We start from the raw sequence: 26440 nt of genomic DNA, 5'->3' as shown, positions 1-26440 counted from the left end.
AGGAGGGAGAGAGCAAACGGGTAATTATAGACCAGTTAGTCTGACATCAGTGGTGGGGAAGATGCTGGAGTCAATTATAAAAGACGAAATTGCTGAGCATTTGGATAGCGGTAACAGGATCATTCCGAGTCAGCATGGATTTACGAAGGGGAAATCATGCTTGACAAATCTACTGGAATTTTTTGAGGATGTAACTAGGAAAATTGACAAGGGAGAGTCAGTGGATGTGGTGTACCTCGACTTTCAGAAAGCCTTCGACAAGGTCCCACATAGGAGATTAGTGGGCAAAATTAGGGCACATGGTATTGGGGGTAGGGTACTGACATGGATAGAAAATTGGTTGACAGACAGAAAGCAAAGAATGGGGATAAATGGGTCCCTTTCGGAATGGCAGGCAGTGACCAGTGGGGTACCGCAAGGTTCGGTGCTGGGACCCCAGCTATTTACGATATACATTAATGACTTAGACGAAGGGATTAAAAGTACCATTAGCAAATTTGCAGATGATACTAAGTTGGGGGGTAGTGTGAATTGTGAGGAAGATGCAATAAGGCTGCAGGGTGACTTGGACAGGTTGTGTGAGTGGGCGGATACATGGCAGATGCAGTTTAATGTAGATAAGTGTGAGGTTATTCACTTTGGAAGTAAGAATAGAAAGGCAGATTATTATCTGAATGGTGTCAAGTTAGGAGGAGGGGGAGTTCAACGAGATCTGGGTGTCCTAGTGCATCAGTCAATGAAAGGAAGCATGCAGGTACAGCAGGCAGTGAAGAAAGCCAATGGAATGTTGGCCTTCGTAACAAGAGGAGTTGAGTATAGGAGCAAAGAGGTCCTTCTACAGTTGTACCGGGCCCTGGTGAGACCGCACCTGGAGTACTGTGTGCAGTTTTGGTCTCCAAATTTGAGGAAGGATATTCTTGCTATGGAGGGCGTGCAGCGTAGGTTCACTAGGTTAATTCCCGGAATGGCGGGACTGTCGTATGTTGAAAGGCTGGAGCGATTGGGCTTGTATACACTGGAATTTAGAAGGACGAGGGGGGATCTTATTGAAACATATAAGATAATTAGGGGATTGGACACATTAGAGGCAGATAACATGTTCCCAATGTTGGGGGAGTCCAGAACAAGGGGCCACAGTTTAAGAATAAGGGGTAGGCCATTTAGAACGGAGATGAGGAAGAACTTTTTCAGTCAGAGGGTGGTGAAGGTGTGGAATTCTCTGCCTCAGAAGGCAGTGGAGGCCAGTTCGTTGGATGCTTTCAAGAGAGAGCTGGATAGAGCTCTTAAGGATAGCGGAGTGAGGGGGTATGGGGAGAAGGCAGGAACGGGGTACTGATTGAGAGTGATCAGCCATGATCGCATTGAATGGCGGTGCTGGCTCGAAGGGCTGAATGGTCTACTCCTGCACCTATTGTCTATTGTCTATTTACCACTCTTTCTATTTGAGCTGCTTCTTTCCGGGGGCTATGGACTTGGACTCCATGATCTCTCACATACATCAATGCTGTTAAGGTCCTGCCATTACCTGGTGTTGCTGCCCTGACATTTGACCTTCAAAAGGGCAATACCTCATACTTGCCTGGATTAAACTCCATCTGCCAATTCTCTTCTCATATCGGTAACTGATCTTTGTCCTGCTGTATCGTTTGGCAACCTTTTTTACTCAATAGTCAATAGTCGTTTATTTGTCACATACACATAAATGTGTAGTGAAATGAAACATTACCCGCAGTTAAACAATAAGACCAATAAGAATAATCAATAAAAATGCAATAACACATACAATCACAACTAACACCAAACAAAAAGAAACATCCATCACTGTCCATAACTCCACCAATTTTGATGTAATCTACATACTTACCAAATAACCCATTTACATTTTTGTCCACGTCATATTTCTATACCATAAACAACAGAGGTCCCAGCACTGATCCCTGAAGAACACCATTTGGAAAGGAAGAAGGGTAAATTGAACAAGTGAGCAGAAAAGAGGCCAAAGAAACACATATTTGGCATGCAATGTGTACCAAACTCGACATAACAGGATTTCTATTGGGAACAAGAGAACGACTTAAAAGTTACTTCAGAGATTTACAAGCAAAATAGGCTGTAAGGAACACCCCCCCCCCCCCCCCCCAATAAACAGGCACTATCGTCTCTTAGGAACATACATCACCATGGGTGGCTATTGAAATGAACTAGATTCACATCTTTTGACACATGAAATGATACTCCATTAAACAATGCTGCCTTTAATATGTTAAGCTTGTGTATGGAAGGGAGAGGAGGTGAGTAGCCCGGAGGGGGAAATGCACATCAGCCGACTGACAATCGGAACCATCTCACACACATGGAACCCTCTGTGTCACTAAAGGACAGGACTGGTGCGACAAGTTTGATCTCTGCCCAATTTATTTCTGTTAGTAAAACCCTTGCTCTTTCACCCTGGCGGTGACCCGGCTTTGTGGTGGCATGTCGCTATTAATATGTTCTTTATTTTTTCCTCTGACACAACTGTTTTTATACCTCTGTTTTCTATAATGTAGTTAGTTTCATAGGAACACAACTATTGTGTTTTAGCAGAACTACCTGTAGTGCAAAGCTCAGTTTTAGCATTGCCAATGCTTTAAAATGTGGTAGAAATATATTTGGAAAGGGAGTTTGATTTGTAATGCAGTAGAGGTGGCAAGATAAATTTGTACAAGAATTTCTATTCCAAATGACATTCATAGTGTTTAAAACGTGGTGAATATTTAGTGTAGGAAAGCATCTCTCCAGAGATGCTGCCTGTCCTGCTGAGTTACTCCAGTATTTTGTGTCTACCTTTGAATATTTAGTCTTCACTTTGTTACTTCAATTGAGGTCTAACTCAGATTCACCTTGTTTTTCCTCATTGGAAGCAAAAAATAACCAATGACATTTCCGAGAAATGGTTCAGAGAAAAATTTGAAATGTATAAAATATTACAAAAGCTAGATCTCCAAAAGTAAACCAGGAATACTGGTTAATTTACTGTTAATTTACTTTTCTTTCTATTCACTAATTCTTTCTATTATCAACACCAATGATACTTAGACATCTGAGGCAGTCTTGGAGATTTTTTTTTCTTGCAAGTCTTCAGCATTAGCTTTGTTTTTTTTTTTTGCTTGAATGACCATATCTGCAAGGTGAAAATAATCTAGCTGATACTGTCTGAAGAAGGGTCCCGACCCGAAACGTCACCCATTCCTTCTCTCTGGAGATGCAGCCTGCCCCGCTGAGTTACTCCAGCTTTTTGTGTCTATCTTCGGTTTAAACCAGCATCTGTAGTTCCTTCTTACACACTAGCTGATACTGTAGTTAATTGTAAGATCATGAAACACAGAGACATAGTAGCATAAAGATTTATAATTTTGAGATGCAGTTAATTAAGTAGAGCGGTCTCTTTCGTGGTAAGAATGTTTTACAATGTATTTAAATGAAATGTCTGCTTTATTAATGAAGCAAAATGTAGCAACTGCAAACTAATACAAAGCATTCATTTGGCCTATGACGTATGAATAGGTCATGCTTTTCATACTATGCTCTTGCAGCTGACATCAAAAGGAATAAAGAAAAATTGTGATGTCTGTTAGTGTTCAATTTGTCAAATCAAAGCAAATATGATCTGTCATTCAACGAGCTTCCTCATTTGCACTTGATTAAAGTCTTTGCTTTATTTTCTTTCTCCCATATTGTGAATTAACGTTCTTTAACGAAAAAAGCTAGTCTTTTTATTAAAAATATCACGTTTCTTAATTATGCTATGGTTCAACTGCTTTAAGGAGGTAAATTTTTCACTTAATGAAGTATATCATTTTAATCTATTTTTTTTAAGCATAAATGTTTAAATAAGTTATTTTATGAAAGTAATAATTGTGTGAACCTAAACTAACTGTACATGTTAATGAAGGACAAATTAATAAAATAATTTTTTTTGTACAATGTTTTGCATTTTTACACTTTTGATATTCCTTAAGAAAAGGTAGCAAGTCTTAATAGCAGTATTACAAATTTATGTGGGTATATTCCATTTTAGCTCTTTGGGCTTTTTGAGAAAGGAAAGTAAGAACAGAATATATAACTTGAAAATGGGACTGAATTTTTCTGACCCTGGACCAATTAAATAAACACTTCTTGCCCTGAATATTCTGTTTGTTTTAGACTCCATTTTACAGTCGTAGGAAATTAGCAAGTCTATTGAAAATAGAATGATTAGACTTGAACCACTGCATAATAAATTCTATACTTTTTAATATGGCCATGCTAATTTTTGATAAAAATGTATTTAATTTTTGCAGGAATTTTATGATGTTTATGTTCACAACAATAATCCAGATAATATTTATTTGTTTTGTTCAAGTCAACTGAACTCCAATGGCGTAACATGGTGTGGGATATGAAAACGAAATATACACCAAACAGAGTACAGAAAGTTCAGTTTGTGGTCGACAAGAACCTTTCTGGCATGGATGAATCATTTGAGTTGTTAAAATGTAACGAAGATTTACCATCATCACCTGGAAATGCAAACAGTGATCAGGTTATGGAATATGGTGAGCTTTTTAAAAATGATAGTTTTAGATTTATGATATTGTATTTTTACAGTAAGTTTTGGGCAAATTGTCAACGTTATAAAATTGGTAACTTAAAAAAAATTCCCATAGTCAAATGCAGTAGTTTATTTTTGACTACTGTTGGTCACAGTGGTGAGTAATTCCACCATGAAATACATATTTTGTTTTAAAAATGTAACATCTGACCATGTGCAGTTTCGGTCCTTCACTTACCTAATTTCCTTTTTGTTAGGTTTATTACTTTTAGTTTATTCTGTTAATTATCTCAAATGTAAGACTTGACGTTAATGCTAAACTAAACATCACTAGATATTGGAAAGTATTAAAATATAAGATGATTAAAGAGGTTTTTATTGGAACTGTTCGGCTAGGATGGCCTGTGATGAGCACACTGCCCCAGTACGACGGCAAGAGTTGCATGCTGCAAACGTATTAAATCCAGTCAAATTGATATGGAACAATAATTGCAGAATATATTAACAAATTGATTTTTTTAAAATACACTCTGAGGAAGTGTTTATTCTTAAATTGATGTGTTTTCGGGTTTCTGAAAATATAGGTAAATGCTGGCTTTTGAATATGGATTCTAAATGTTCTGGAGCTTTAAAACAAAAGTGGATAAATAGTTAAAATACTGTCTTTTGAATGTGATGCATATTGGGCTTTTCCATCATGGTCAGGTTGTGGTAACAATTGAACAAAATCCCAGACTATTGAAGATTTCTGCTTAACGGGAAACACTATTCTCTTTGAATACAGGATAAAAATGCGGTGTATACATAAATCACATTTTGGTTAATCATGGGACATTCAAATGCCGAATAAGATTATGTTAAATCTTCACACAATAGCATCATTGTCTACATCCAAATAGATCTACACCCTTCGTCATCTTTCCTGCTCTCTCACCTCCCCACACCTCGCTCATTAAATCTAAACGAATGTAAATAGTGAGAAGGAAGATTCTGATGGGGAACATTTAGAAGGTTAAAGAGAAAGGACAAATCGATAATCATGAAGGGATAGGTGCACAAAAAATATATGAGTGGAGAAATATAATATTCAGAGAAAGGAACACGAGGAGAAGACACAATAAAAGACTCTTTGTCTGGATGCACACAATGTTTCGAACAAGATAAGTGAATGAATGACAGAGAGACTTAATTGAGTGCAATCCATTGGCTATTACAGAGATGTGTTTGCAAAGGTAGAAATTAAATATCCCAGGATAATTACCCTAAAGAAGAGATAGGCAAAATGGGAAAGGAACTGATACATCCTGGATAAAAAAAGTGGAATAAAGGTAGGATCTTAACTCAGAACATAAAGAAGTTGACAAAGAAGAACCAAATGCTGGAAAGAAAAGGGATGAGAGAAAATGGGAGGAGACCCGTGAAAAGCATAAACACAAAAGTGTAAAGGTTCTTTTATATGTGAAATGGAAAATATTAGCTAAAGTTAACGAGGGTCCCTCACACAGTCAGAGCAAAAATCATCTTTGGAAACAAAAAAAAATGAAAATTTAATATTTTGTGTCCTCAGAGAAGATGACATAGAAAACCTTTAGAAAATTGTGGGAAATTACAGAACAATCCCCAGAATCTGATCAGCCTTTGTCTTAGGGTTTTGAAGGAGATGGTTATAGTAATAGTAGATGCTCTGGTTGTCATCTTCCAAAATTTCATTGATTCCAGAAATCTTCCTCCGCAATGGAAGTTAGCGAATGGAACCCCGCTGGTTTTGAAAAGAAGGGAGAGAAAATGCAGGGAAGGATGAACCAGTTCGTGCAGTTTCAGTGATAGGGAAAATGCTGGAATCCTTTATTAAGCATGTGGTGACAGGATACAGGTACCTCTGCTGTAGCACGTTTCCATAACACGAATTAGATATGACGCGAGTGATGAATTAGGAATCACTTTTTACATTACGCGGGCTGATGCGATTTGATCAGGAACTAGAAAACCACTTAAGTTACTTTGGAAATTGACATGCAGAGAAAAGGCTGTTTTGGACATAAACAGTTTAGGGAATAAAAAGCTGTTTCCATGTGACCTCCCGCTATAAGCAGACTGCATTGTCCCTTAAGAATGTATCTGCTACTCTAACCATAGGTGGCCATTTAAATTGGCAAGAAGCCCTTCCATTGACACTTCTGCCATAATACTATTAAACAATGTATTTTTAGCTTGTAACAACAATAAATGGATTGCTATTGAAAAGACTGAAAAAATAACTTTGTTATGTCTAGCCCCTACCCCCACTTTTTCCTCCATTGACACAATTTCTTTGTAACACATTTTTATAACAAGAGGTTGGAAATACATCTGTTGCATTTATAACAGAACTACCTGTATAGGATTAGTTAAAGTCAGCATGAAAAGGAAATCGTGTTTGATAAATCTATTCGAATTTGGTGATGTTGTATCCAGCATAAGCGATAAGGGAGGTCAATAGATGAGGTATATTTGGATTTTCAGTGGAGCTTTAAGAAGATGTCACACAAGTTTATGAAACACAAATGGGGCACACTGCATTGGAGGTAATATATTGGCTTGGAATGTGAAAACAAGGGTAGGAGTCATTTTCAAGTTGGGAACTGTAAGTAATGAGGTGTCGCAGGGTTGAGTGCTGGAGTCCAGCTAATCACAATCCATACTAATGATTTGCACCAGATTAAATTTATCCCAAGTTTGCTGATAAAATACGTGGGGGAATAGGATTGATATGACTGCTTTGAGAATCAGTGCAGACTTGATGGGCAGAATGCCTGCTTCTGTCATTGGAAGTATGAATAATTATGAGATACAAATCTAGGTGGCAGTGTGGGCTACAAAGAGGATATTTAGAGCATTCATGAGGTTGCATCTTACATTTTATGCATGCACCTGGTCTTTCTACTGAAGGAAGATGTAATTGCAATTGAGGACGTAAATGTTCCTCTGATTGATTCCTGACATGATGTGTTTGTTGATTAAATAGACCCGGGTCAAACTCGGAGTAGCATAGGAGCACAAGTCATCATGATCATTTATTGATGAAAGCCATTTAATTGAATAGAAAGAGAATTTTGAATTGTGTTGCCTGGAAATTATATTGTTTTGGGACTACACTGATGCAATGGCTCATTATCTACTTCAGAGTTCCAGCTGCAGCATAAAACTTCCAGTTACAATTAAAGTTCCATTCTTAAACATGGTTGAGAAGAACTGTGGCTGGAAAGTGGTGGGGAGGGATGCAGAAGTGGTGAGTTGCTTTGGAATCCAGCATTTGGGGTAGAGGATGGTGGGGTCGGTGTTTGGTTTGAGAACAGGAGTGGCATTTTGATGTGGGGGTGGAAAATCAGAGGCAGAAAGATGTTGGCATTATCAATCTCTGGGAGATGGTTGTAGGTGGGACGGAAATTCTCGTTGGGCAAAACTTGAGCAGGGAAATCAAAGATTTGAGGTTGTTGTGTGGGGTGAGGGTGGAGATGTGGAATCAGAGGCCAGAAGATTTTTGCAAGGGAATTGGCAGATTGAAGAAAGATGGATTGCTTTGGGGGTGATATCAGGACTAGCAGCAGTGTTGGGTCTGTCATTTTAAGGTGGATGTTGGGCAAGAATAGTCCTGAAGTAGCAGCTAAGTATTTTATGTAGTTTGCAGGCACCTCAGTTTTAAGACCACATTGTCTTAGAAGGCCGCAGTGAAGGGTCCAAATTTCCAGTAATGCTGCAAAGGATGCATTCCATGTGGAATGCAATCATCGTGTGCGTCCTTAGTGTGGTAATTGCGGCAATGTCTTATACATGCAAAAGGGAATTTTGCACTTCTAATGTGCTATCCAATATACACTTGTGTATATTGCTGTTGCATTTTTGACTATTTAAATGTTGAAAATAGCCCATTTGCTTATAATCATCAGTATGCAGATTTTCTGAAATATTAAGATTGGCACACATGGGGTGAGATTATCAAGGATTTTGGCTATCTGATTTTGTTCAGTCTGCTCATTTTTATAGGAAAACACTAATTTGAACTTCATCACGAGTTTATTCAGTGTATTTCGAATAAACGAACAATACTCAGATGTTAGTTTATAACTTTAACCTTCTATGATCAGTTTATTCTTTGGAATGTGGCATCAGGTACATTTGTGGACAGAGGCTGCTTTCAGAGCCCATTAAACACTTTTGATTATAACCAAGGTGACAATAAAATGCTTGAGGTTAGCAATTTACACCCAGACATGCCTAATAAAAACAAAATGAATGAATGGATTGGGGGATTTTGGTTACTTTTGTAAGTTATGACTGCATGTCCCCAATGGAAGGATTTAAAAAAAACTTTGTGGAATAGAAAGTTTAGTGGCTGCAGTTAAATCTGAAGTCTTAAGGTCATGTATTATGCAAGATGGAAAAAAGAAGCAGAATTTTAATATTTTTCATAAAGACTAAATAATTCTCCACATAAAAATAATGTAAACATTTTCATCTTTTGATAGATCTTATTCTGACAAAAAAAGTGAGTTCTTGAGATTTTAACATCTTCAGAATTAATGAATAAAACTACAATAAGACAATCTTGTTTCAAATATGCATCAGTAAAAGCAATCTCAGTGACTACTCTGCATTTAGGTTGCACATTCAATATGCTGAAATATTCTGGTGACTTTCACTGGAATGCTTAAAAGAATTGGTGATACTACCCACAAGGAGGAAGTTACAACAGTGAGGATGAGCAAAACTATGGATGAATTCAAGAACAAAGATGAGAATTTTAAAATCAAGTCATTGCTTAACCATCGGGCAATGTGGATTAGAAATCATGGGTGAAGATGATATAGGACATGTTACTTAGCTGGAAGCCAGTGCTGATCAGCAAGCACAAGAATTATGAATGAATTGAACCTAAGAATAGCAGAATTTTACATGGCTTCCTTTTCATAAACGTTGAAAGATGGTAATTAAGTCATTATTTCATTGGAATAAACACGTTTAGAGAGTTTAGACATGTCTTGAGAGTCTCGGCAGCAATTGAGTTGAGGGAAGAGACATCGATCAAACAATGGTGGATGGTGTTTCTGATGATTGGAAAATGGTCAGAAGCTCAACTGTGTCAAATACAAGCTGAAGGATTTGGCTTGAACATTTGGTTCAATCTTAGATTTGTCAGAGAAAAGTAAGGGGCGAGGGGCTGTGAAACAGTTTGTGGGGAGAATGAAAGATGTTTGCTATTATCGGTTGGTGTTCTATATTTAATGCTTACCAATCTTTATATCTAATGCACAATATTTCAGATGCCAAGATTTGAATTTGTTCCCCTAATGGACTTTATTACAATTTATATATAAATAACTAATAATGTTTCAGCATTGTGGACATCTTTGTGAAGAAATGTTAATTTTATTACAATTATCTGTATATTTACAGCAGAGTATGCAATCTTTGCAAATATGTCATGAGCGATTATAATAATGTTGATTCAGATGTCTTAATCACAGGAACGAAAGGCGACAATCAACTCACTGAGCTGCTAAAGAAATAATGGGCATAGCGGGTAGGAAAGAACTGCAGATGCTGGTTTAAATCTTCAGACTGATCTTATCTGGGTTAAGATGTCATAGAGTCGGAGGGCAGGCGGAATCACAGAGGGGGAGCAGCAAGAGACGATGTTGCTGAACTCATCAGAGAGAGGAGAACGTCTTCAAAGTAGACATACCTGGAGGAGATTTTGCAGTGGAGCGGACAAAATGAGTAAGGGGCAAGCAGCGTCTCGAGCGAAGGAAGGGGTGATGTTTCGGGTTGAGACCTTTCTTCAGACTGGTTATAAAATGGGTAATGGATGTTCTCAGTAGAATGCCTTGCTTTCAGAAAACTTAAGAGGAATGTGGTTATAATACTGCAGCCTTCTCTGAGAATGTTTCTTATGATCGAGGCATCGTTATCAGATGGGTAATGCGCTGTTTTGATGAATAATAATTGTTCAAACCATGTTTAGAACTCCAACCTCTTAACTTTGATCATATTCTAGGAATGTTCTTTTGTAAATTATCTGATCATGAACAAAACGCATTTTGAGTTTTTGAATGTTCCTCGTTTTCTAGATGATCTTCCAGAATTAAAAGCTGTAGAGACAGACAGAGCCATACCTGCAGCCTTCCAACTGAGCAGTGGAGTGTCTCATCAAGAATACCTGAGATCTACTCGAACTATGTGTGCCTCTAACTCACCTGATAGTGCCTTGTCACCTTTCACCAGTGATTCTGGGGCGAATTGGCTGACTGAACTAGCTAATATAGCCACTAGTCCACAAAGTCCTCTTATGCAATGCACATTTTACAACAGGTAAATGCCATTTCAGTCAGAAGAAGAATTTTATAATGGTTTAAAACATATGAATATTGTTTGTGAACATAATAGGCAACCCTTTAGTAAAGTGCCTAAAGCTTATGCCCGTTGATGCTGTATTTCTCTGTCTCCGTTCTTGTCGACGACTTTTGATTTGTTTATTTCATGATGATCTTTCAATGATTCCTTCATGAAATTCGCAATTGGTTGTAGTTTATGATTAGTTTAGTTTAGAAATACTGTGTGGAAACAGGCCCTTCAGTCTACCAAGTCCATGCTGACCACCGATCACCCCGTACGCTAGTTCCATGAACACTTTCGCATCCTCCACACTAGGGCTAATTTGCGGAAATTAATCAACCTGCATGTCTTTGGAATGTGGGAGGAAACTGGAGCACCCAGAGAAAACCCATGCAGTCACAGAAAGGATGTACAAACTGCACGCAGACACACCGGTAGTCAGGATTGAATGTGGGTCTGCTGTGAGGCAGCAGCTCTACTGTTGTGCCGCTGTGCAGTGTTTGAGGTCAATGATTTTCTTCCGTTTGCTCTACAGTATAAAATGTAGTAACAGCTTACACAATTAAATGGATAATGGAGTGGAAAATCATCCTTTTTCAAAAGATGATCTATATACATTTTTGCTTATTAATTTAATTCTAAGCTGTAGGATTTTATGATTCTTTGATTATTTGTTTCACTAAGTTTACATTTTTATTAACGGGGTAAAAAACCCCAATATGATGTGATATTGTCCCGTTCATGATGGTAAAAATGGTGTGAAGATTGTTTTGTTGCGAATGTAAAGATTTTGTGAGATTGAATGTCAAATGATAGAGCCTGGAGCACTAAACAGTCCGGTTCCCAGGCCCCCACTCCCTCATCTTTACCATGGATGTCCAGTCACTCTACACTTCCATCCCCCACAAGGATGGTTTCGAAGCCCTTCGTTTCTTCCTCGACCGTAGAACCAGCCAATCCCCATCTACTAACATTCTCCTCCGCCTAGCAGAGCTGGTTCTTACCCTTAACAATTTCTCCTTTGACTCCTCCCACTTCCTCCAAACCAGAGGCGTAGCTATGGGCACTCGCATGGGCCCTAGCTATGCCTGCCTCTTTGTCGGGTACGTCGAACAATCCCTGTTCCGGGCGTACACCGGCCCCATCCCCGAACTCTACCTCCGCTACATCGATGACTGCATTGGTGCTACCTCTTGTACCCATGCAGAACTCACTGACTTCATACACTTCACTTCCAATTTCCATCCTGCCCTTAAATATACCTGGACTATCTCCGACATCTCCCTCCCGTTTCTGGACCTCACCATCTCCATCACAGGAGACAGACTAGTGACTGACATCTACTATAAACCCACTGACTCGCACAGCTATCTGGACTACACTTCTTCCCACCCGGTCTCCTACAAAAAGTCTATCCCCCACTCCCAATTCCTCCGTCTACGCCGCATCTGCGCCCGGGATGAGGTGTTTCACACTAGAGCATCAGAGATGTCCTCATTCTTCAGGAAACGGGGCTTCTCCTCTTCCATTATAGATGAGGCTCTCACTAGGGTCTCTTCTACATCCCGCAGCTCCGCTCTTGCTCCCCCTCCCCCCATTCGTAACAAGGACAGAATCCCCCTTGTTCTCACCTTCCACCCCTCCAGCCAGCGTATCCAACAAATCATCCGCCAACATTTCCATCACCTACAACGGGACCCCACCACTGGCCATATCTTCCCATCCCCTCCCCTTTCTGCGTTCCGCAGAGACCGTTCCCTCCGTAACTCCCTGGTCCACTCGTCTCTTCCTACCCAAACCACCCCATCCCTGGACACCTTCCCCTGCAACCGCAGGAGATGCAACACTTGTCCCTTTACCTCCCCCCTCAACTCCATCCAAGGACCCAAACAGTCTTTCCAGGTGAGACAGAGGTTCACCTGCACCTCCTCCAACCTCATCTATTGCATCCGCTGCTCCAGATGTCAACTTATTTACATCGGCGAAACCAAACGCAGGCTCGGTGATCGCTTCGCTCAACACCTGCGCTCAGTCCGCATTAACCAATCTGATCTCCCGGTGGCTCAGCACTTCAACTCCCCCTCCCATTCCCAGTCTGACCTTTCTGTCATGGGCCTCCTCCAGTGCCATAGTGAGTCCCACCGGAAATTGGAGGAACAGCACCTCATATTTCGCCTGGGCAGCTTGCAGCCCAGTGGTATGAACATTGACTTCTCCAACTTTAGATAGTTCCTCTGTTCCTCTCTTCCCCTCCCCCTTCCCAGCTCTCCCCCTTCCCAGATCTCCCCCTTCCTTTGTCCCGCCCCCCTGACATCAGTCTGAAGGAGGGGCTCGACCCAAAAGGTCACCCATTCCTTCTCTCCTGAGATGCTGCCTGGCCTGCTGAGTTACTCCAGCATTTTGTGAATAAAAACAGTCCGTTTGCTCACTTACACACATGCACCAAAGACTGGCAGTGAGTGCCATCATTGAACTGTTTGAATGCCTAAGTGACATTTCCCCTTACTAGTGACAAACATAAAAGTTTATTAAAAAGCCAAAACGTTTTCATAATAAGATTTAAAGCTATTAATCTTAAATAAAGCAAAGCCCTGAGCCATTCCAGTTGATCACATTGTAGGGATGAGGGGTGGTCCCCATAAATGTTTTATGCCTTCAGGTGTACCTTCATTAATGTTGAGTGAGAAGGAGATGTTACCAAACTACACTGCTTGAGGCTTGCTATTGAGGAAGTCAAGGTGCAAGTTGCAAAAGGAAGTACACAGGCCTAGGTCTTGGAGCTTGGTGGTGAGTTTGGAGGGGATGATTATGTTGTAGGCCAAGTGTGGAGATTTTGCATATCCTCCCATGAATATGAGCTAGTGGAAAAAACTGGGAAATAGATGCACTTATTCACATTTTTTCTGTTTGTACATCAATTAAGAATAAAAATCGAGACGTTTTAAAAATGGTATCTTATTGTGAAAGAATTATTTAAATGTTTGAAAATGTTTTTGTTTCTACTCTGATAATTTCAGTTTTAAAGAAAAGCCACCAATATCCCATTAAAGGTTTATCTTAATGAAAATTATAGTTGCTTACAAAGTAAGCCAAGTCGACTTGTTTGTATATTGTTATATCTATGTTTTCTCTCTTCAGATCTCCAGTGCATATAGTGGCCACAAGTAAAAGTTTACATTCCTATGCTCGACCTCCTCCAGTTCTTTCAGAAAGTAAATCTTGCTTGTCCACAAATCATTGGGAAGAACGGACTAACATAAAAAGAGAGAGGGTATGTTTATTTAATACAATAAGACTTGATTTGCAAATACGGAAACTTATCCTTTTCTCCAATTCAATACAGACAAAAATAATAAACGATGAAACATCACATATTTGTTAAATGATTAAATGTAACATAGTCATGCTGATTATCACTTTTCATTATAATTTGTGAAAGGCTTATATATTATGCTGTTGGGGATAGCTTTTGACTTAGTGTTGACTATCCAATGATTAATATAACATTAGTAAATTCAATTGTTTCTATTGTTTTATTGTAATTTAATAGAAATGGGGAAGTTTACACACAGGCAACCCCTGTGCTTTGGCTGTTTGAAGTTACAGAAATTCACCCTTAAAAGAATTTGCAAATCTCTACCCAAAAATTTAAGATATGGAATAAAATTTGCTCTTATGGAATAATTCTAAGGAAAAAAAAATAAAAAAAATATATATATATAAAAACAACATGCGGAAAGAAGCAGCAAATTTTGTTAATTTATATATTGATACTCAATGTCGTGGGGTAACAAAATTGAGATATGATGTCACTGTGTCTCCTGGGTTGGTGGTCACAGGCGCGTCCCTCCTTTCCCAAGCCCTCTCGAAACCAAGGGCACATGAACAGACCTCTCGGGATGCACTGCTGCATTCTTTATCTCTTAAGGCTTTCTCTGATGTGCTACATTACAAGGTGATTATATCCATTGCTAGCTCTTGCACAAGCTTCTGAAACAAATCCCTTGAGCCTCAATCTTCGAATTTCATCACTTTCTCTGGTAACCTCATTCCTTAAAGCCTTTTCTAATCCACGAGCTCTGTGTGTCAGAGAAAATGCATCGTAGGTGAATAACTCAGCAGAGCAGCACACTGAAACTTGTCAGTTCACAAGTAATCAGACTGGAGAGGGCATAGCGAAAGAGGGCCTTGGTTATGACGGCCAACCCAATTGAGGCGGTTGAGTGACTTAAAATAAAAATTGTAACATTTGTTAATGAGTCTTGTGTGTCCCGATGTCTAATATTCACCTCGGCTGTTAAATAATGGTGACAATGGGTCACTTTGCCATCACATCACCAATTAAAATGGCTTAATAGTAGAGGAGAACATCCAATGGGATTCGACGGGAAAAGAGGGATAATCAGTTCGGACTGTTTTCTACAATTGCAACCCCTCTGTAGTGCAGGGATTGCCTGTATTGCAAATCGAGGAAGTGGGTTATGATACAAAAGTTCATCTGACATTTTTATTTTCTCATATAGAGCTAGTGAAAGATTAATAATGGATAATAATTTCTACTTTATTTTGGATCAGATGAGTAGTGAATCAGAGTCAGATGTCTTTTGTTTGTCATCGCTGTCAGATGACGATGAACTTGGTTGGTCTCACTCATGGCCACAAACTGCTTGGAATTGCTTCATGAAAGGTAAGAACGCACACAGATTTATTCAACTTAAAACTTCCATAGAATTAATCATGTTATCACTATTAAACATGAGAAGGGTACATCATTTTAATACCTAGTTTTGTTTGTGTTAAATAAATTGGATATAAAGGACACTGTGTAAGCTGCTGTTATTTGCTATTACAGGGTCACGTCTGCGCTTCCAGAAGGGTAATTATAGAGATTGGCTGGATGTTGAAGAATTTGCAAAACTGGAACGGGCAGCTGTGGATGGAAAAGCCTTGAAAAGCAATGCACATAAGGTGGCCATTTTCTGCTAATTTGATCATAAATGTTAGAATATTTGCTTTTAACTTGAATGAATTTACTCCATATATTTCAGTGAGTTCACATTTCTTACCATTGTTCTACTGTGAAATTGATATTTTACTTTGTAGAGTATGCCAGAACACAAGTAACTATTAAATAGTTTGCTTTGTCAGGAAATCATAATCACAGTTTCTGGTGAACTAAGTTAGTTTTAACTCTTCGGTTAAAAACAGAATTCTTGTGTGCTGCAAGGAAATATACTTTGCCTTAACCGAAATAGAAATGTTTGCATTATGTACCATTAGCCTTACTGGTTTGGCAGAATTGCCATCTTGATAAATTCTGGTTTCATTTTTAGTCAAAAATCTCATCTGTGCAATGTACTTATCTGTTTAAAGCTGCAGTTCAGTTCTAAATTGTCATCATTTAAAGTTAAAGACAAGTTCAATTATTTAATCTTCAATTCTTTTGTCGCACACCTTCTGTTTTTTTAAATCTCTGGCCTTCGTCCAACCATCTGCCTATCAAAAATTCTCGTGCCTGTGTTCACCAATTCCCTGCCACGATTTTTCCTACCCCTCCTCTCTTCCAGCTTTCTTTTACCCCCCACCCCCCGCTACAATCTGTCTGAAGAAGGGCCCCAACCCAAAACGGCACCTATCCATGTCCTCTAAGGATGCTGCCTGACCTGCTGAGTTACTTCAGCATTTGTCTTTTTTAAGATCAATTAAGACATTTTACACTGAGCTAAGTATATATCTTTTCAACCATGGTTTCCATAATTAGCAAATCACTATAATTGGATGTAAAACAAATACTGAATGCTGTAAATTTGCAATAAAAATTAAAAATATTGGAAATACTCAGCAGGTTGAGTTGCATCTGAGGAGAGAGAAACAGTTAATGTACATGACCTTTCACTTAGCTCCCAAAGACGTGGTTAAAATAATCCAGATGTTAATAACATTCGATGTCAATCTTGGTTTAGATATGAATGACAATTCATCTTTTCTAGTGAGGGGAAGAGCTTTTTCACAAATACACTAAATCTTAGCGTTCAACTGAAAAGCTAACTCTGTTTTCACCGTCGCAGGTGCTACCTGATATATTGCGTGTTCTCAATATTTCCTGACTTTATTTCATATAACTGTTCATTTTATTGTGTTAATTGGATTGTGTAATTAAGACAGTACAGACTGCCTTAATTATTTATGAAATTATTTATGAAATTATTTCATAAATTGTAATACTCAGGTCAACAAGCGAATGCTTGTTGACCTGAGTATTACAATTTATGAAATAATTTCTTTAAATTTTCTTTAACTTGTATTTTGCAAGTTGATGCATGGGTTTAGTCACTGGAATTTTACTGATAAATGTCAACATGTCTGCAATTACATGTATGTGTAGTCAAATGCAGAAATTTTGAATTGACTCGCCAACAGTTGAGTGCTGTATTTTTCAATACCTGAGCAGTGAACTCTTGGATCTCATGTCAGATTTGATGACATAGGATCTGCAACCCAATTAATTTCAGTGGGGATGAGAGATGGCATGGAATTCCCTTTTCTAGAATTACTTGTGGTTTGCTTAAAGTTTTAATTAAGTCTTTTTGGTTTTATTTTTTTGAAATTTTAATTTTTGCTCTCTAGTTGATTTAACTTTTTAACAGATCATACATTTTAAAAAATCAGCTAACTTTGACATTCAGCCAAGCTAGGAACTAGACTTTGCTGACTATCAAAGCTGTCATGGGTATTTCATGGGCGAGTCTTCCCTATGGTATTATTGCAAGCAGTGCTGCCACAGTTCTCATTCTTGGACTCTTAAGTACTCAGCGCAGCAACATGAAGCAAGGTCAAGCAAGAGTGATAGTAGAGTAGGATTTTATAAAAATGCTGCTGATCCTAGCATTTTGTGAATAAATCGACTCTCCCGGGATGCTGCCTGACCTGCTGAGTTACTCCAGCATTTTGTGAATAAATCAAGCAAGAGTGATATTCCATTCCAGTGACATGTGGACCATTCCATTGAAACAGATCCTCCCACAACTTTCTAGTTCTTTAACATAACTTATTCATGACTCATTTTGAATTCTTTGAATTTTTTTCATAGTTTACTTTCTCAATCAGCAAACATGGGTTTGTCCTTAATATAAATTGTGAATAGTCAAAGTTTGATATTGATCCCAGTTGCACACCATTCATAATGGTGTACAGAGTTTAGAAAGGACAGAATTATTCATACTCTGGTTTTTCTGTCTTTTAATCTTTTATCAATGCTAATATTTGACACCAATAATTTGAACAACCAAATCCAGAGCTTACAATGGGACATAAATGATTGAATGTTTAAGATATTTATGGCATGACTTAATAAAATCATCAAAATAATAACAGGAAAAAATTGCACATTGACCCAATTGTTTGATCATAGAATCCTTGTAAAAATGTGTGTGGTGATGCAGACTTGTTTGGCAGAATAGGAGTGAGCTGGACCACGTAGTGCTCATTAATTTAATAATGCTATCCAGTGCTGTCTATATGGAGTGTGTACCTTCTTGTGATCGTACGGGTTTCCTCGGGTGCTTTGGTTGACTAAGCTGGGGCCATGATCTAGCCAGCTGCCAATGTTTGTTTTTTACATTTGTGGATGGGGCTTGCTCTGGGCCAGCACAAGACGGAATCCATGTCTTGAAAGCCCTTTGCACCTTAGTGATTGGAACATCTTGCCTTGGGATTTGCTCAAAGTAGTCACTCCTGCCTGGAAATATTGGGATAGTAACTACTCCCTCAGAGAGAAAAATATTGGAAAAGAATTGTGTCCAGAATGAGCTATTTGTGATGAAACAATTAATTTTATTCCACAGAAAAATCGATATGGATCTGAAGGGTTGAAGATGGTGGGACACTCGGAAATCGTTTCCTTTGGACGTTCTGTACTGAAATTAACCTTTGATCCTGGCAAGTCACAGGATGGTAAATTGACTGTGGAGTCTAGATTGGATCACCCCTTTTATGTGAAAAATAAAGGTCAGAAACATACCCAAGTTGTTGAAATTTTAATTTAATTAATTTCCAAATGTATGATAGATGCATTATTGTTTTACCAAAATGTGGAAAACAATGTTTTTATTTCTTTAAATAAATGCAGGATGGTCTTCCTTTTACCCGAGCTTAACAGTGGTTCACCATGGAATTCCATGTTATGAAATGGAAGTTGGAGATGTCTGTCTACCTCCAGGGCACCCAGATGCCAACAACTTTGATGATTCAGGAGTTTTTGACACATTTAGAAGGTGATGAAAAATAGATGTATATCATTGTTTTTATTTATTAATAGCCTTGCTTGGAGATTTTAATTTATTGGATCTGAAATATGCACTCGAAATTGTATGCAGGAATGCAATCGGCTAATGTATTTTCGAGAAGAATATATAATGTAAATGTGAACAAAATATATAGAAAGGACACCTCTCATGACTTTGGGTTCTTTTAGTGGACTAAGGTCAGGTATAATATACTTCCACTGGAATTTCAAACATGTAATTTGATTGGCAAATGACTGGTAGCATTTAGACCTGAATACATTGTTTTATTGGGACTTTGACTGGTATTTCAGAATTTAACAATTAAGTATCTTGTTGCTCTTTGAGACAAAATTGGTTTAAAGAATTACATTTTCAAAATCTGTCCCTGATCTTTACAGTTATATTCACTTATTTTATCCCATTAAGCATGACTTAAATTTGAACAAGATTTACAGGATTGCTACTTAAGAGCTTAAGAATTTGAAAATGTGGTGGAAGGCTATGAAACCTCATAAGCCCGTTCTATCGTTTAATATTGCCTGATCACTTATCTTCAGATCACTTCCTGCTTTAACATTTATTATTAAACGATACTATATTAATTCACGTGACAAACAAGAAGCTCCTTTTGGATGAATTTTTATTAATATAACACATTGGAGAAAAATATGTATGCCTCTAGTCAACATTTACTAAAGTTTAATTCATGTCATATATTATAGCTTTGGCACAAAATAAAATTTATCATCAATGTAAAACATATTTTTAGGTGAGTTTCCCCAGTTAATCATGACATATGTTCTGGAACCAGTTATTTATTGGGCACATCTTTAGTTCAATTAATTGTATTTATAAATTCATAGTTATGGTCCTATAAATTGATGATTGATTCTGTGGCTATAAGAATAATCAAATTACAAACTATCAGGAAGTTCTGTACATTTGTAAAATGTTACACAAGAGGGTAATGGATAAATGGGAACGTGGTGGAACAGAGTACACACTAATTACTAAATATCTTAAATTATGCATTTTGTGAAACTTTCTTTGGTATACAGAATTTCTTTGCAGTGTAGGCTAAGGAGTTGGGAATGTGAAAGTACCGTCACTGGTGAGAGTATGTCATTTCAGCCTGCCAAAGTTACACAAATTGTTCCACTATTAATACGCCAGATTGACTGATTGTAGCTGGCAGTTCGGTAGAGGATCACTAGCTCATCCCAGTATGTAGGTCAGTTTGCATTCTTAATCTTAGCATTTGGGCAAGTCAGGAACAAGCTAAAGGAAATTGTCCTGACATCTGACTTCTTGCTCTTCGCTGGACTCAGCACTGAATTAGAACAAAGGTCCTGAGGCCAATGGGTGCCACGTGTGCTCTAGTCACCTAGTATAAGTGATTGCATTATTTACATCTGGATATTTTTAAGGCAGAGATAGATTGATTCTTGATCAGTACGGGTGTCAGCGGTTATCTGGAGAAGACAGGAGATTGAGGCTAAGAGGGAAAGATGGATCAGCCATGATTGAATGGCAGAGTAGGCTTGATCGGCTGAATGGCTTAATTCTCCTATCACTTAGGAATGTGACCCACTCTGGGCCTGCTCCATCCTGTGGGGTGGCTGTGAAAGCAGAGTCTCCGGTATGATTTGTTTCGCAGGACTGCAAAAAGACTGATATTTAGTCTTTGCATGACAATTAGAGGGACATTTCTTTTTTTCCCCCAACCATACACTAATGAGGCTAGGTAATTTTGGAAATCGATAAAAATGTCATTATTTTCCACTCTGTTCCAGCTTTGATTTTACACCATTGGATTCCTCGGCTGTTTATGTACTGAGCAGTATGGCTCGTCAGCGTCGTGCTTCCCAGACAAGTTCCAGCAGTTTAGACTGTGAAAAGGCTGAATGGATGACAAGCTCTGTGCCTTCTGGATCACCACATCTGCCTTGTAACTATAATAAATCCAGTAAAAGTCTAACCTCTGGGACTGCAAGCACGTTGACTACCACTTCTCCCACAAATAATAAATGCAAGAGACCAATGAATGCCTTCATGCTCTTTGCCAAAAAGTATAGAGTTGAATACACTCAGATGTACCCAGGAAAAGATAACAGGTTGGTATAAATAGATCTTATTTACAAATATTGTAAATTTTTAGAAGTGCCAAACACAATTCTATTGCGTTATCTTTGAGATGTTACAATTACAAAAGAATTGGTCAAAAAGCCTAAATTGTAAAGAATTGTATGGAAGATTGAATTCCTCGTGGTGAAGAAATGGGCAGATCTGCCTCTCCATCTTCATTTCTTTGTGGCTTCCCATGTCCTGTTTTCCATATCTTGTTTCCTTTCAAAACATGAAATGCCCTACCTGTATTGAATCTTCTCCAGACCAGGAGGGGTGACTGCTATTAAGGAAACATTTCTGCAGATGTTGAGCACGAGAAGTAATTTAGTAATATTATACTTGTGAATCAACTGTGGCCCAAGTATTTGACTATTTTAAGATCTAGTAATCTGCAGAGTGCTATTCAGATTCAGTGATGGTCATGTGAAGATATGCCAGCTTCTGGCCTTGTCCATTCTCTTATTCAGTTCCATTGATATTAAATGTTAAAGTTTTGGCATTGAAGCGACATCTGTGATTTGCTTTTTCAGAATATAGAATGCTTCTGTGTTATCCTTGTTCCAAAGTGCTGCACTGAAAAATTACAACTTTGGGAATAGTTTATTTTTACTTTGGTTAGGCTGTTCATGATCTTAAATATTTCTCTCCTTTCACTCAAAACTATTCCTGGCCTTTTCAGTCTATTTAAGTAATGGAGGTTCTTCATCACTGGAATCAATCTAATAAATATCTTCTGCATTCCCACCAAGGCCTTCACATTTTTCTAAATTGTGAAGCCCAGAGCTAGACATAGTACTCCTGTTGGGGCTGACAAGTTCTTTATGACTTCCTTCGATGTGCTCAGTGCTGCTATTTATGAAACTCCAGATCGCCTCTTTTTTTATGAGCACTACTCATCCTTCTCTGCCTCTTTCAACGAATTATGCACAATTTTCCCTTGGATATCTCCTACCACTTTCAGTATTGTGCATTTCAGTTAAAGCTGAAAAAGAGAGGTGTAGTTAGGGCAAAGCCTGGCAAGTGATCGGTGGATGGATACAGGCAAGGGCTATAATTGGCAGATGGGTAGAAATAGTGACAAAGCTAGAGGTAAAAGGAGACTAAAGTCTAAAGAGTCAGATAAGAAAGGAAGAGATGGAGTAAAATGTAAAGACGGAGGGAGGGATATTTGTGGAAAGGGAACGAGGGGGGATAAAATGGAAATGGACATGGAATAGGGAGGAGTGGGAAATTAGCATAATGAGGTGGTGAGTGGAACAGGGTGATGGACGTGTTGGGAGAAATGTGTGCACACTGGTGGGAGGTTGGTGAGTGAAGGGGTTCCGAAGATTACTTGAAATTGGAGAATTCAATTATTCATATTGTTGGGTTGAGGCTACCCAAGTAAATGATGAGCACAACATTTGAACTGCACCTGATATTACACTTACAAAGCTATGTTGACTATTCAAATTTAGTCCTTGCCTTTCCAAATGTAAGTAGATCATGTTTCTTAGAATCCCTTCCAGTAACTTTCCCACCACCAATGTTAGTTTCACCTACCTGTAATTCCCTATTTTTTCCTTGCAGCCTTTATGGGCACAACATTCACCACTCTCCAGTCTTCTGGTACCTTGCCTAATGATACGTATCTTTGCCAGGGCTCCAGGAATTATATCCAGAAATATAAGGCTGAGGGGATGACCTGATAGAAGTTTTTTTAAATTATTGGAGGCATACACAGGATTATTAAAGCACTGCAGCATTGTTGATAGGATACAGATACAATATCAGGTCTAAAGAAGGGTCCTGACCTGAAACCTCGCCTCTCCATGTTCTCCAGAGATGCTGCTTGACCCACTGAGTTACCTCAGTGCTTTGTGTCCGTTTGTGTATCCAGCATTTGCAGTTCCTTGTTTCTAAATATTGTTTTGCTCTTTTATCGATAATTTATTTTCAGCAGCCAAATGGAATGACATATTTTGCATTTAACAATAAAGATACGTGACATAAGGCAATTTACCAAATGTTTTCAATCAAAAGTCTGTTTTTAAGTTGATAATGTTTTTTCCCCATCTCTGTGTCTTGGAGGGATTTTTTATCCAAAACAAACATCCTTAGGAAGTACATGTTGTTATCTGACACTGAAAAATATTAAGCTCCGAACAGTGGAGCACCATTTCATCATATAAAACAACTGATTTCTCTGTATTATATATAATCACCTATTATTTAAAGCTCTGGAACTTGTGCCAGATTCTTATTTAACAGCAAAACATAGTGTCCCAACCTGAAATGTCATCTGTTCATTCATTCCATGGATGCTCCCTGATCCGCTTAGTTTCTCTAGCACTTTGGGTTTTTTCTCAAGATTCAAGCACATGCAGTCAATTATGTCACCAGATTCTTATTTATTTGGATCTCCCATCATTAATCTATTAATATAAATTTGACTTGATTGGTCAGAATTGTGAGATACTGTGTGGTCCACGTTTACCCAAATTTAGAAAAAAAGATAAAACAAATAGGGATTGGATCACTTGGGATTGGATTTGCATATTATGTGTAGAATGCAGAACACTGAATCAGGCTGATTCACCTGGTAGCTAGGAGCCACTGTTCCTATTCTGGATTTGTACTCTGCAGGGTATTTTTCCAGATGGCACAAAATCCTATGGGACCAACTCCAACAAAAGCAAAATACTTCCATAATTATATCACTGTATTTGTAGTGAATGTTGTGAAAACTACAATTATCAATTCTCAATTGCTAATGTTCTGTGATAGAAAACAATCGATAATTACGATTGCAATTTATCTAATTTAGCTTGGATTTAAGAAATATTCACCACTTCACAAGATGAAAGTGAAACATGGTAAATGCATGGAATTCAGCTGGTTTAGTGTTAAAAGTGGGGGGGGGGGGGGGGGGACGGACCTAGACCAGCTCATCAGCTGATGCAGTGCAGGGAAGCAAAAGGCAAGATTTACAGTTCTGATCAGTGTTTTTATCTTGTTTTTTTTAATACAATGGGCAATAATTGGTGCAATGAAATACCAGCGTCTAATGAAAGCACATTTCATCAATTATAATTCCACTCCTATGTCCCTTGAACATTAAAGAGGAAATTGATGTTATAAACAGCTTCAGGCCAAAATGATGCAAATATTTTGTGACTTTAACAAAGTGGGAGACCATTTTTTTAAATGTACGCGCTAATTGATTTGCCCAATAGGCATCAAGCTGGCCCTTAATCCTACCGTGTTTACTCTGCCAGGAATGCTTGAGAATGCATACAAATAAAACGATGAAAAACCTGAAATAGGCAATTATCCGACTTCTCAGCTCTGACATTAGACATGCGAGTTCTGTGTTACATGCCCATTATAAACATGTTGCATCATAACTTTCTATGTAAACAAAGATTCCACCACCAGAGGTCAGAAGAGAGCTTTTCATAACATCACATATTGCTGTTGGCAGCTTTTGCATTGTAACTTGATGAGATTTTTATCTGGTATGGCTGCGGTATTAATGAACCTGAAAATTGTAATTGAACAATGACGAGGAAAATAATTGGCTGTTTGTACTGAGCAAACAATTGATATATCTTCTGGAAGATTTGTGCTGAGGGTTCTCTACAATGACATAATGGGAATTAAGATAGGGTTGAAACGATTGTCAGTGTTATGTGTTCGACATGAATAACTGTAAAATAAAATATGTATTTGTTATACCTGAAGTTGTGCAAGTCACTTTTAAGTTATGTTGCTATATTGATTATGACTTTAAGAAAACAGCTCCCATAAAATGTGAATGCCTTGTGCCAGGTCAGCAAATATACTCCCGTTTAATTCTTGACAATCAGTTAAAGTATCAATTATCAAACTATTTTGGTTTTATTAGTACCTGCGATAAAATGAAAATTTTGTATGTATATATTTTTTGAAAACACAATTGTTATTAAGTTTGTAGTGTAGTTATTTAATACTTTTCTTGATTTGATGCTCTTTTTCAATCACTGAATTACTTGGGTATGTATTGCAATGCTATATATACTTGGGCTTTAGTTTAGATAAGCTGTTCTGGATTTTATTAATGAAATAATTGAATTTGGAGATGGCAGCAGCAAAAATGAAGGTTTTGGAAGTAAGGATGATGTTGCTGATATTATTGAAATAATTGGTAGGTGGAATTGGGCAATCTTAGTGATGGAAAGTGCATACAATTACACGCGCAGCCTGTGTTTGACTACAATGCCAAGGTTGCAGTAAGTCTTATTTAGCCTGATGTGATTACTCGAAGGGAATGGAATAATGGCCAGGACAGTGGATTTATTTTGACAGTAGATGGTGTACCTCTGATCAGTAGTCTAACTTCTAATTGACAGTGAGGGATGGGGCGATGATAGGATGACAGAATATGGGCAATTGTGAAGAGATGTAAAAGCTCATCTTAATTCATGCCAAGTTGGATTCATGTTGATGAGGAAGAGTAAGGAAAGAATATGAGGACTGGTAGGTCAGGATATGAAAAGGGAAAGAGAAGTCATTGATGGAAATACTTTGACTACATTAGAATTAAACTACCACAAACCAAAGGAAGATATTAGTGTGCTCAACTCTGTCAAAGGCTTTTGAGAAGTCTTTGGATTAATTGAACAGCGAAGGTACAAAGGTTGTGCATTTGCTTGGTACATTTCATTGCTGTGATAAAGGATGGAAATCTGATGAAAGATTCAAATGGATTTGGGAAAGACAGTATGTTGCAGATCAGGGTGGTGGTTTTTCCCATAATGCGAAAGAGCAATCAACGTAGTAGTTGAGACAAATCCTACTGTGCTGTCTGGTTTATAAAAAAAATTGTGATTGATTCTACTTTTCCAAAGATTTTTGTGTGAAGTCTTATGTTAGTATGATTCCCCAACAATCTCCACCTACCTGGGTGCAATCGGTTTGATTCACGGGCAGGTCTTTCATAGCTTTCAATATCATTCTATTGATTAGAAGTTTTGACATCAATTACTAAAAAGAAATTTGAGTACTTGACCCAGTTTACTGGCTCAGTATGATATGGATGATTAGACTTCATTGAACAGTAAAA

General features: G+C 38.1%; 1 protein-coding gene across 1 annotated transcript in view; it reads left to right on the top strand.

The window, feature by feature from the left end:
* hbp1 (HMG-box transcription factor 1) overlaps positions 1-26440 on the top strand; it is a 36869-nt gene that overhangs the window by 5766 nt on the left and 4663 nt on the right. The window contains exons 2-9 of the mRNA XM_078419831.1: positions 4385-4577; positions 10681-10921; positions 14084-14216; positions 15521-15632; positions 15798-15913; positions 18790-18952; positions 19074-19218; positions 21024-21344. Of these exons, the coding sequence (XP_078275957.1) occupies positions 4385-4577; positions 10681-10921; positions 14084-14216; positions 15521-15632; positions 15798-15913; positions 18790-18952; positions 19074-19218; positions 21024-21344 (1424 nt within the window). The remainder of the gene's footprint in view (positions 1-4384; positions 4578-10680; positions 10922-14083; positions 14217-15520; positions 15633-15797; positions 15914-18789; positions 18953-19073; positions 19219-21023; positions 21345-26440) is intronic.

This window comes from Rhinoraja longicauda, chromosome 23, assembly GCF_053455715.1.
Source record: "Rhinoraja longicauda isolate Sanriku21f chromosome 23, sRhiLon1.1, whole genome shotgun sequence".
NCBI classification, from domain to species: Eukaryota; Metazoa; Chordata; class Chondrichthyes; order Rajiformes; family Arhynchobatidae; genus Rhinoraja; species Rhinoraja longicauda.
The sequence above is the reverse complement of the archived record's forward strand: the minus strand, read 5'-3'. Positions and strand labels throughout refer to the sequence as shown.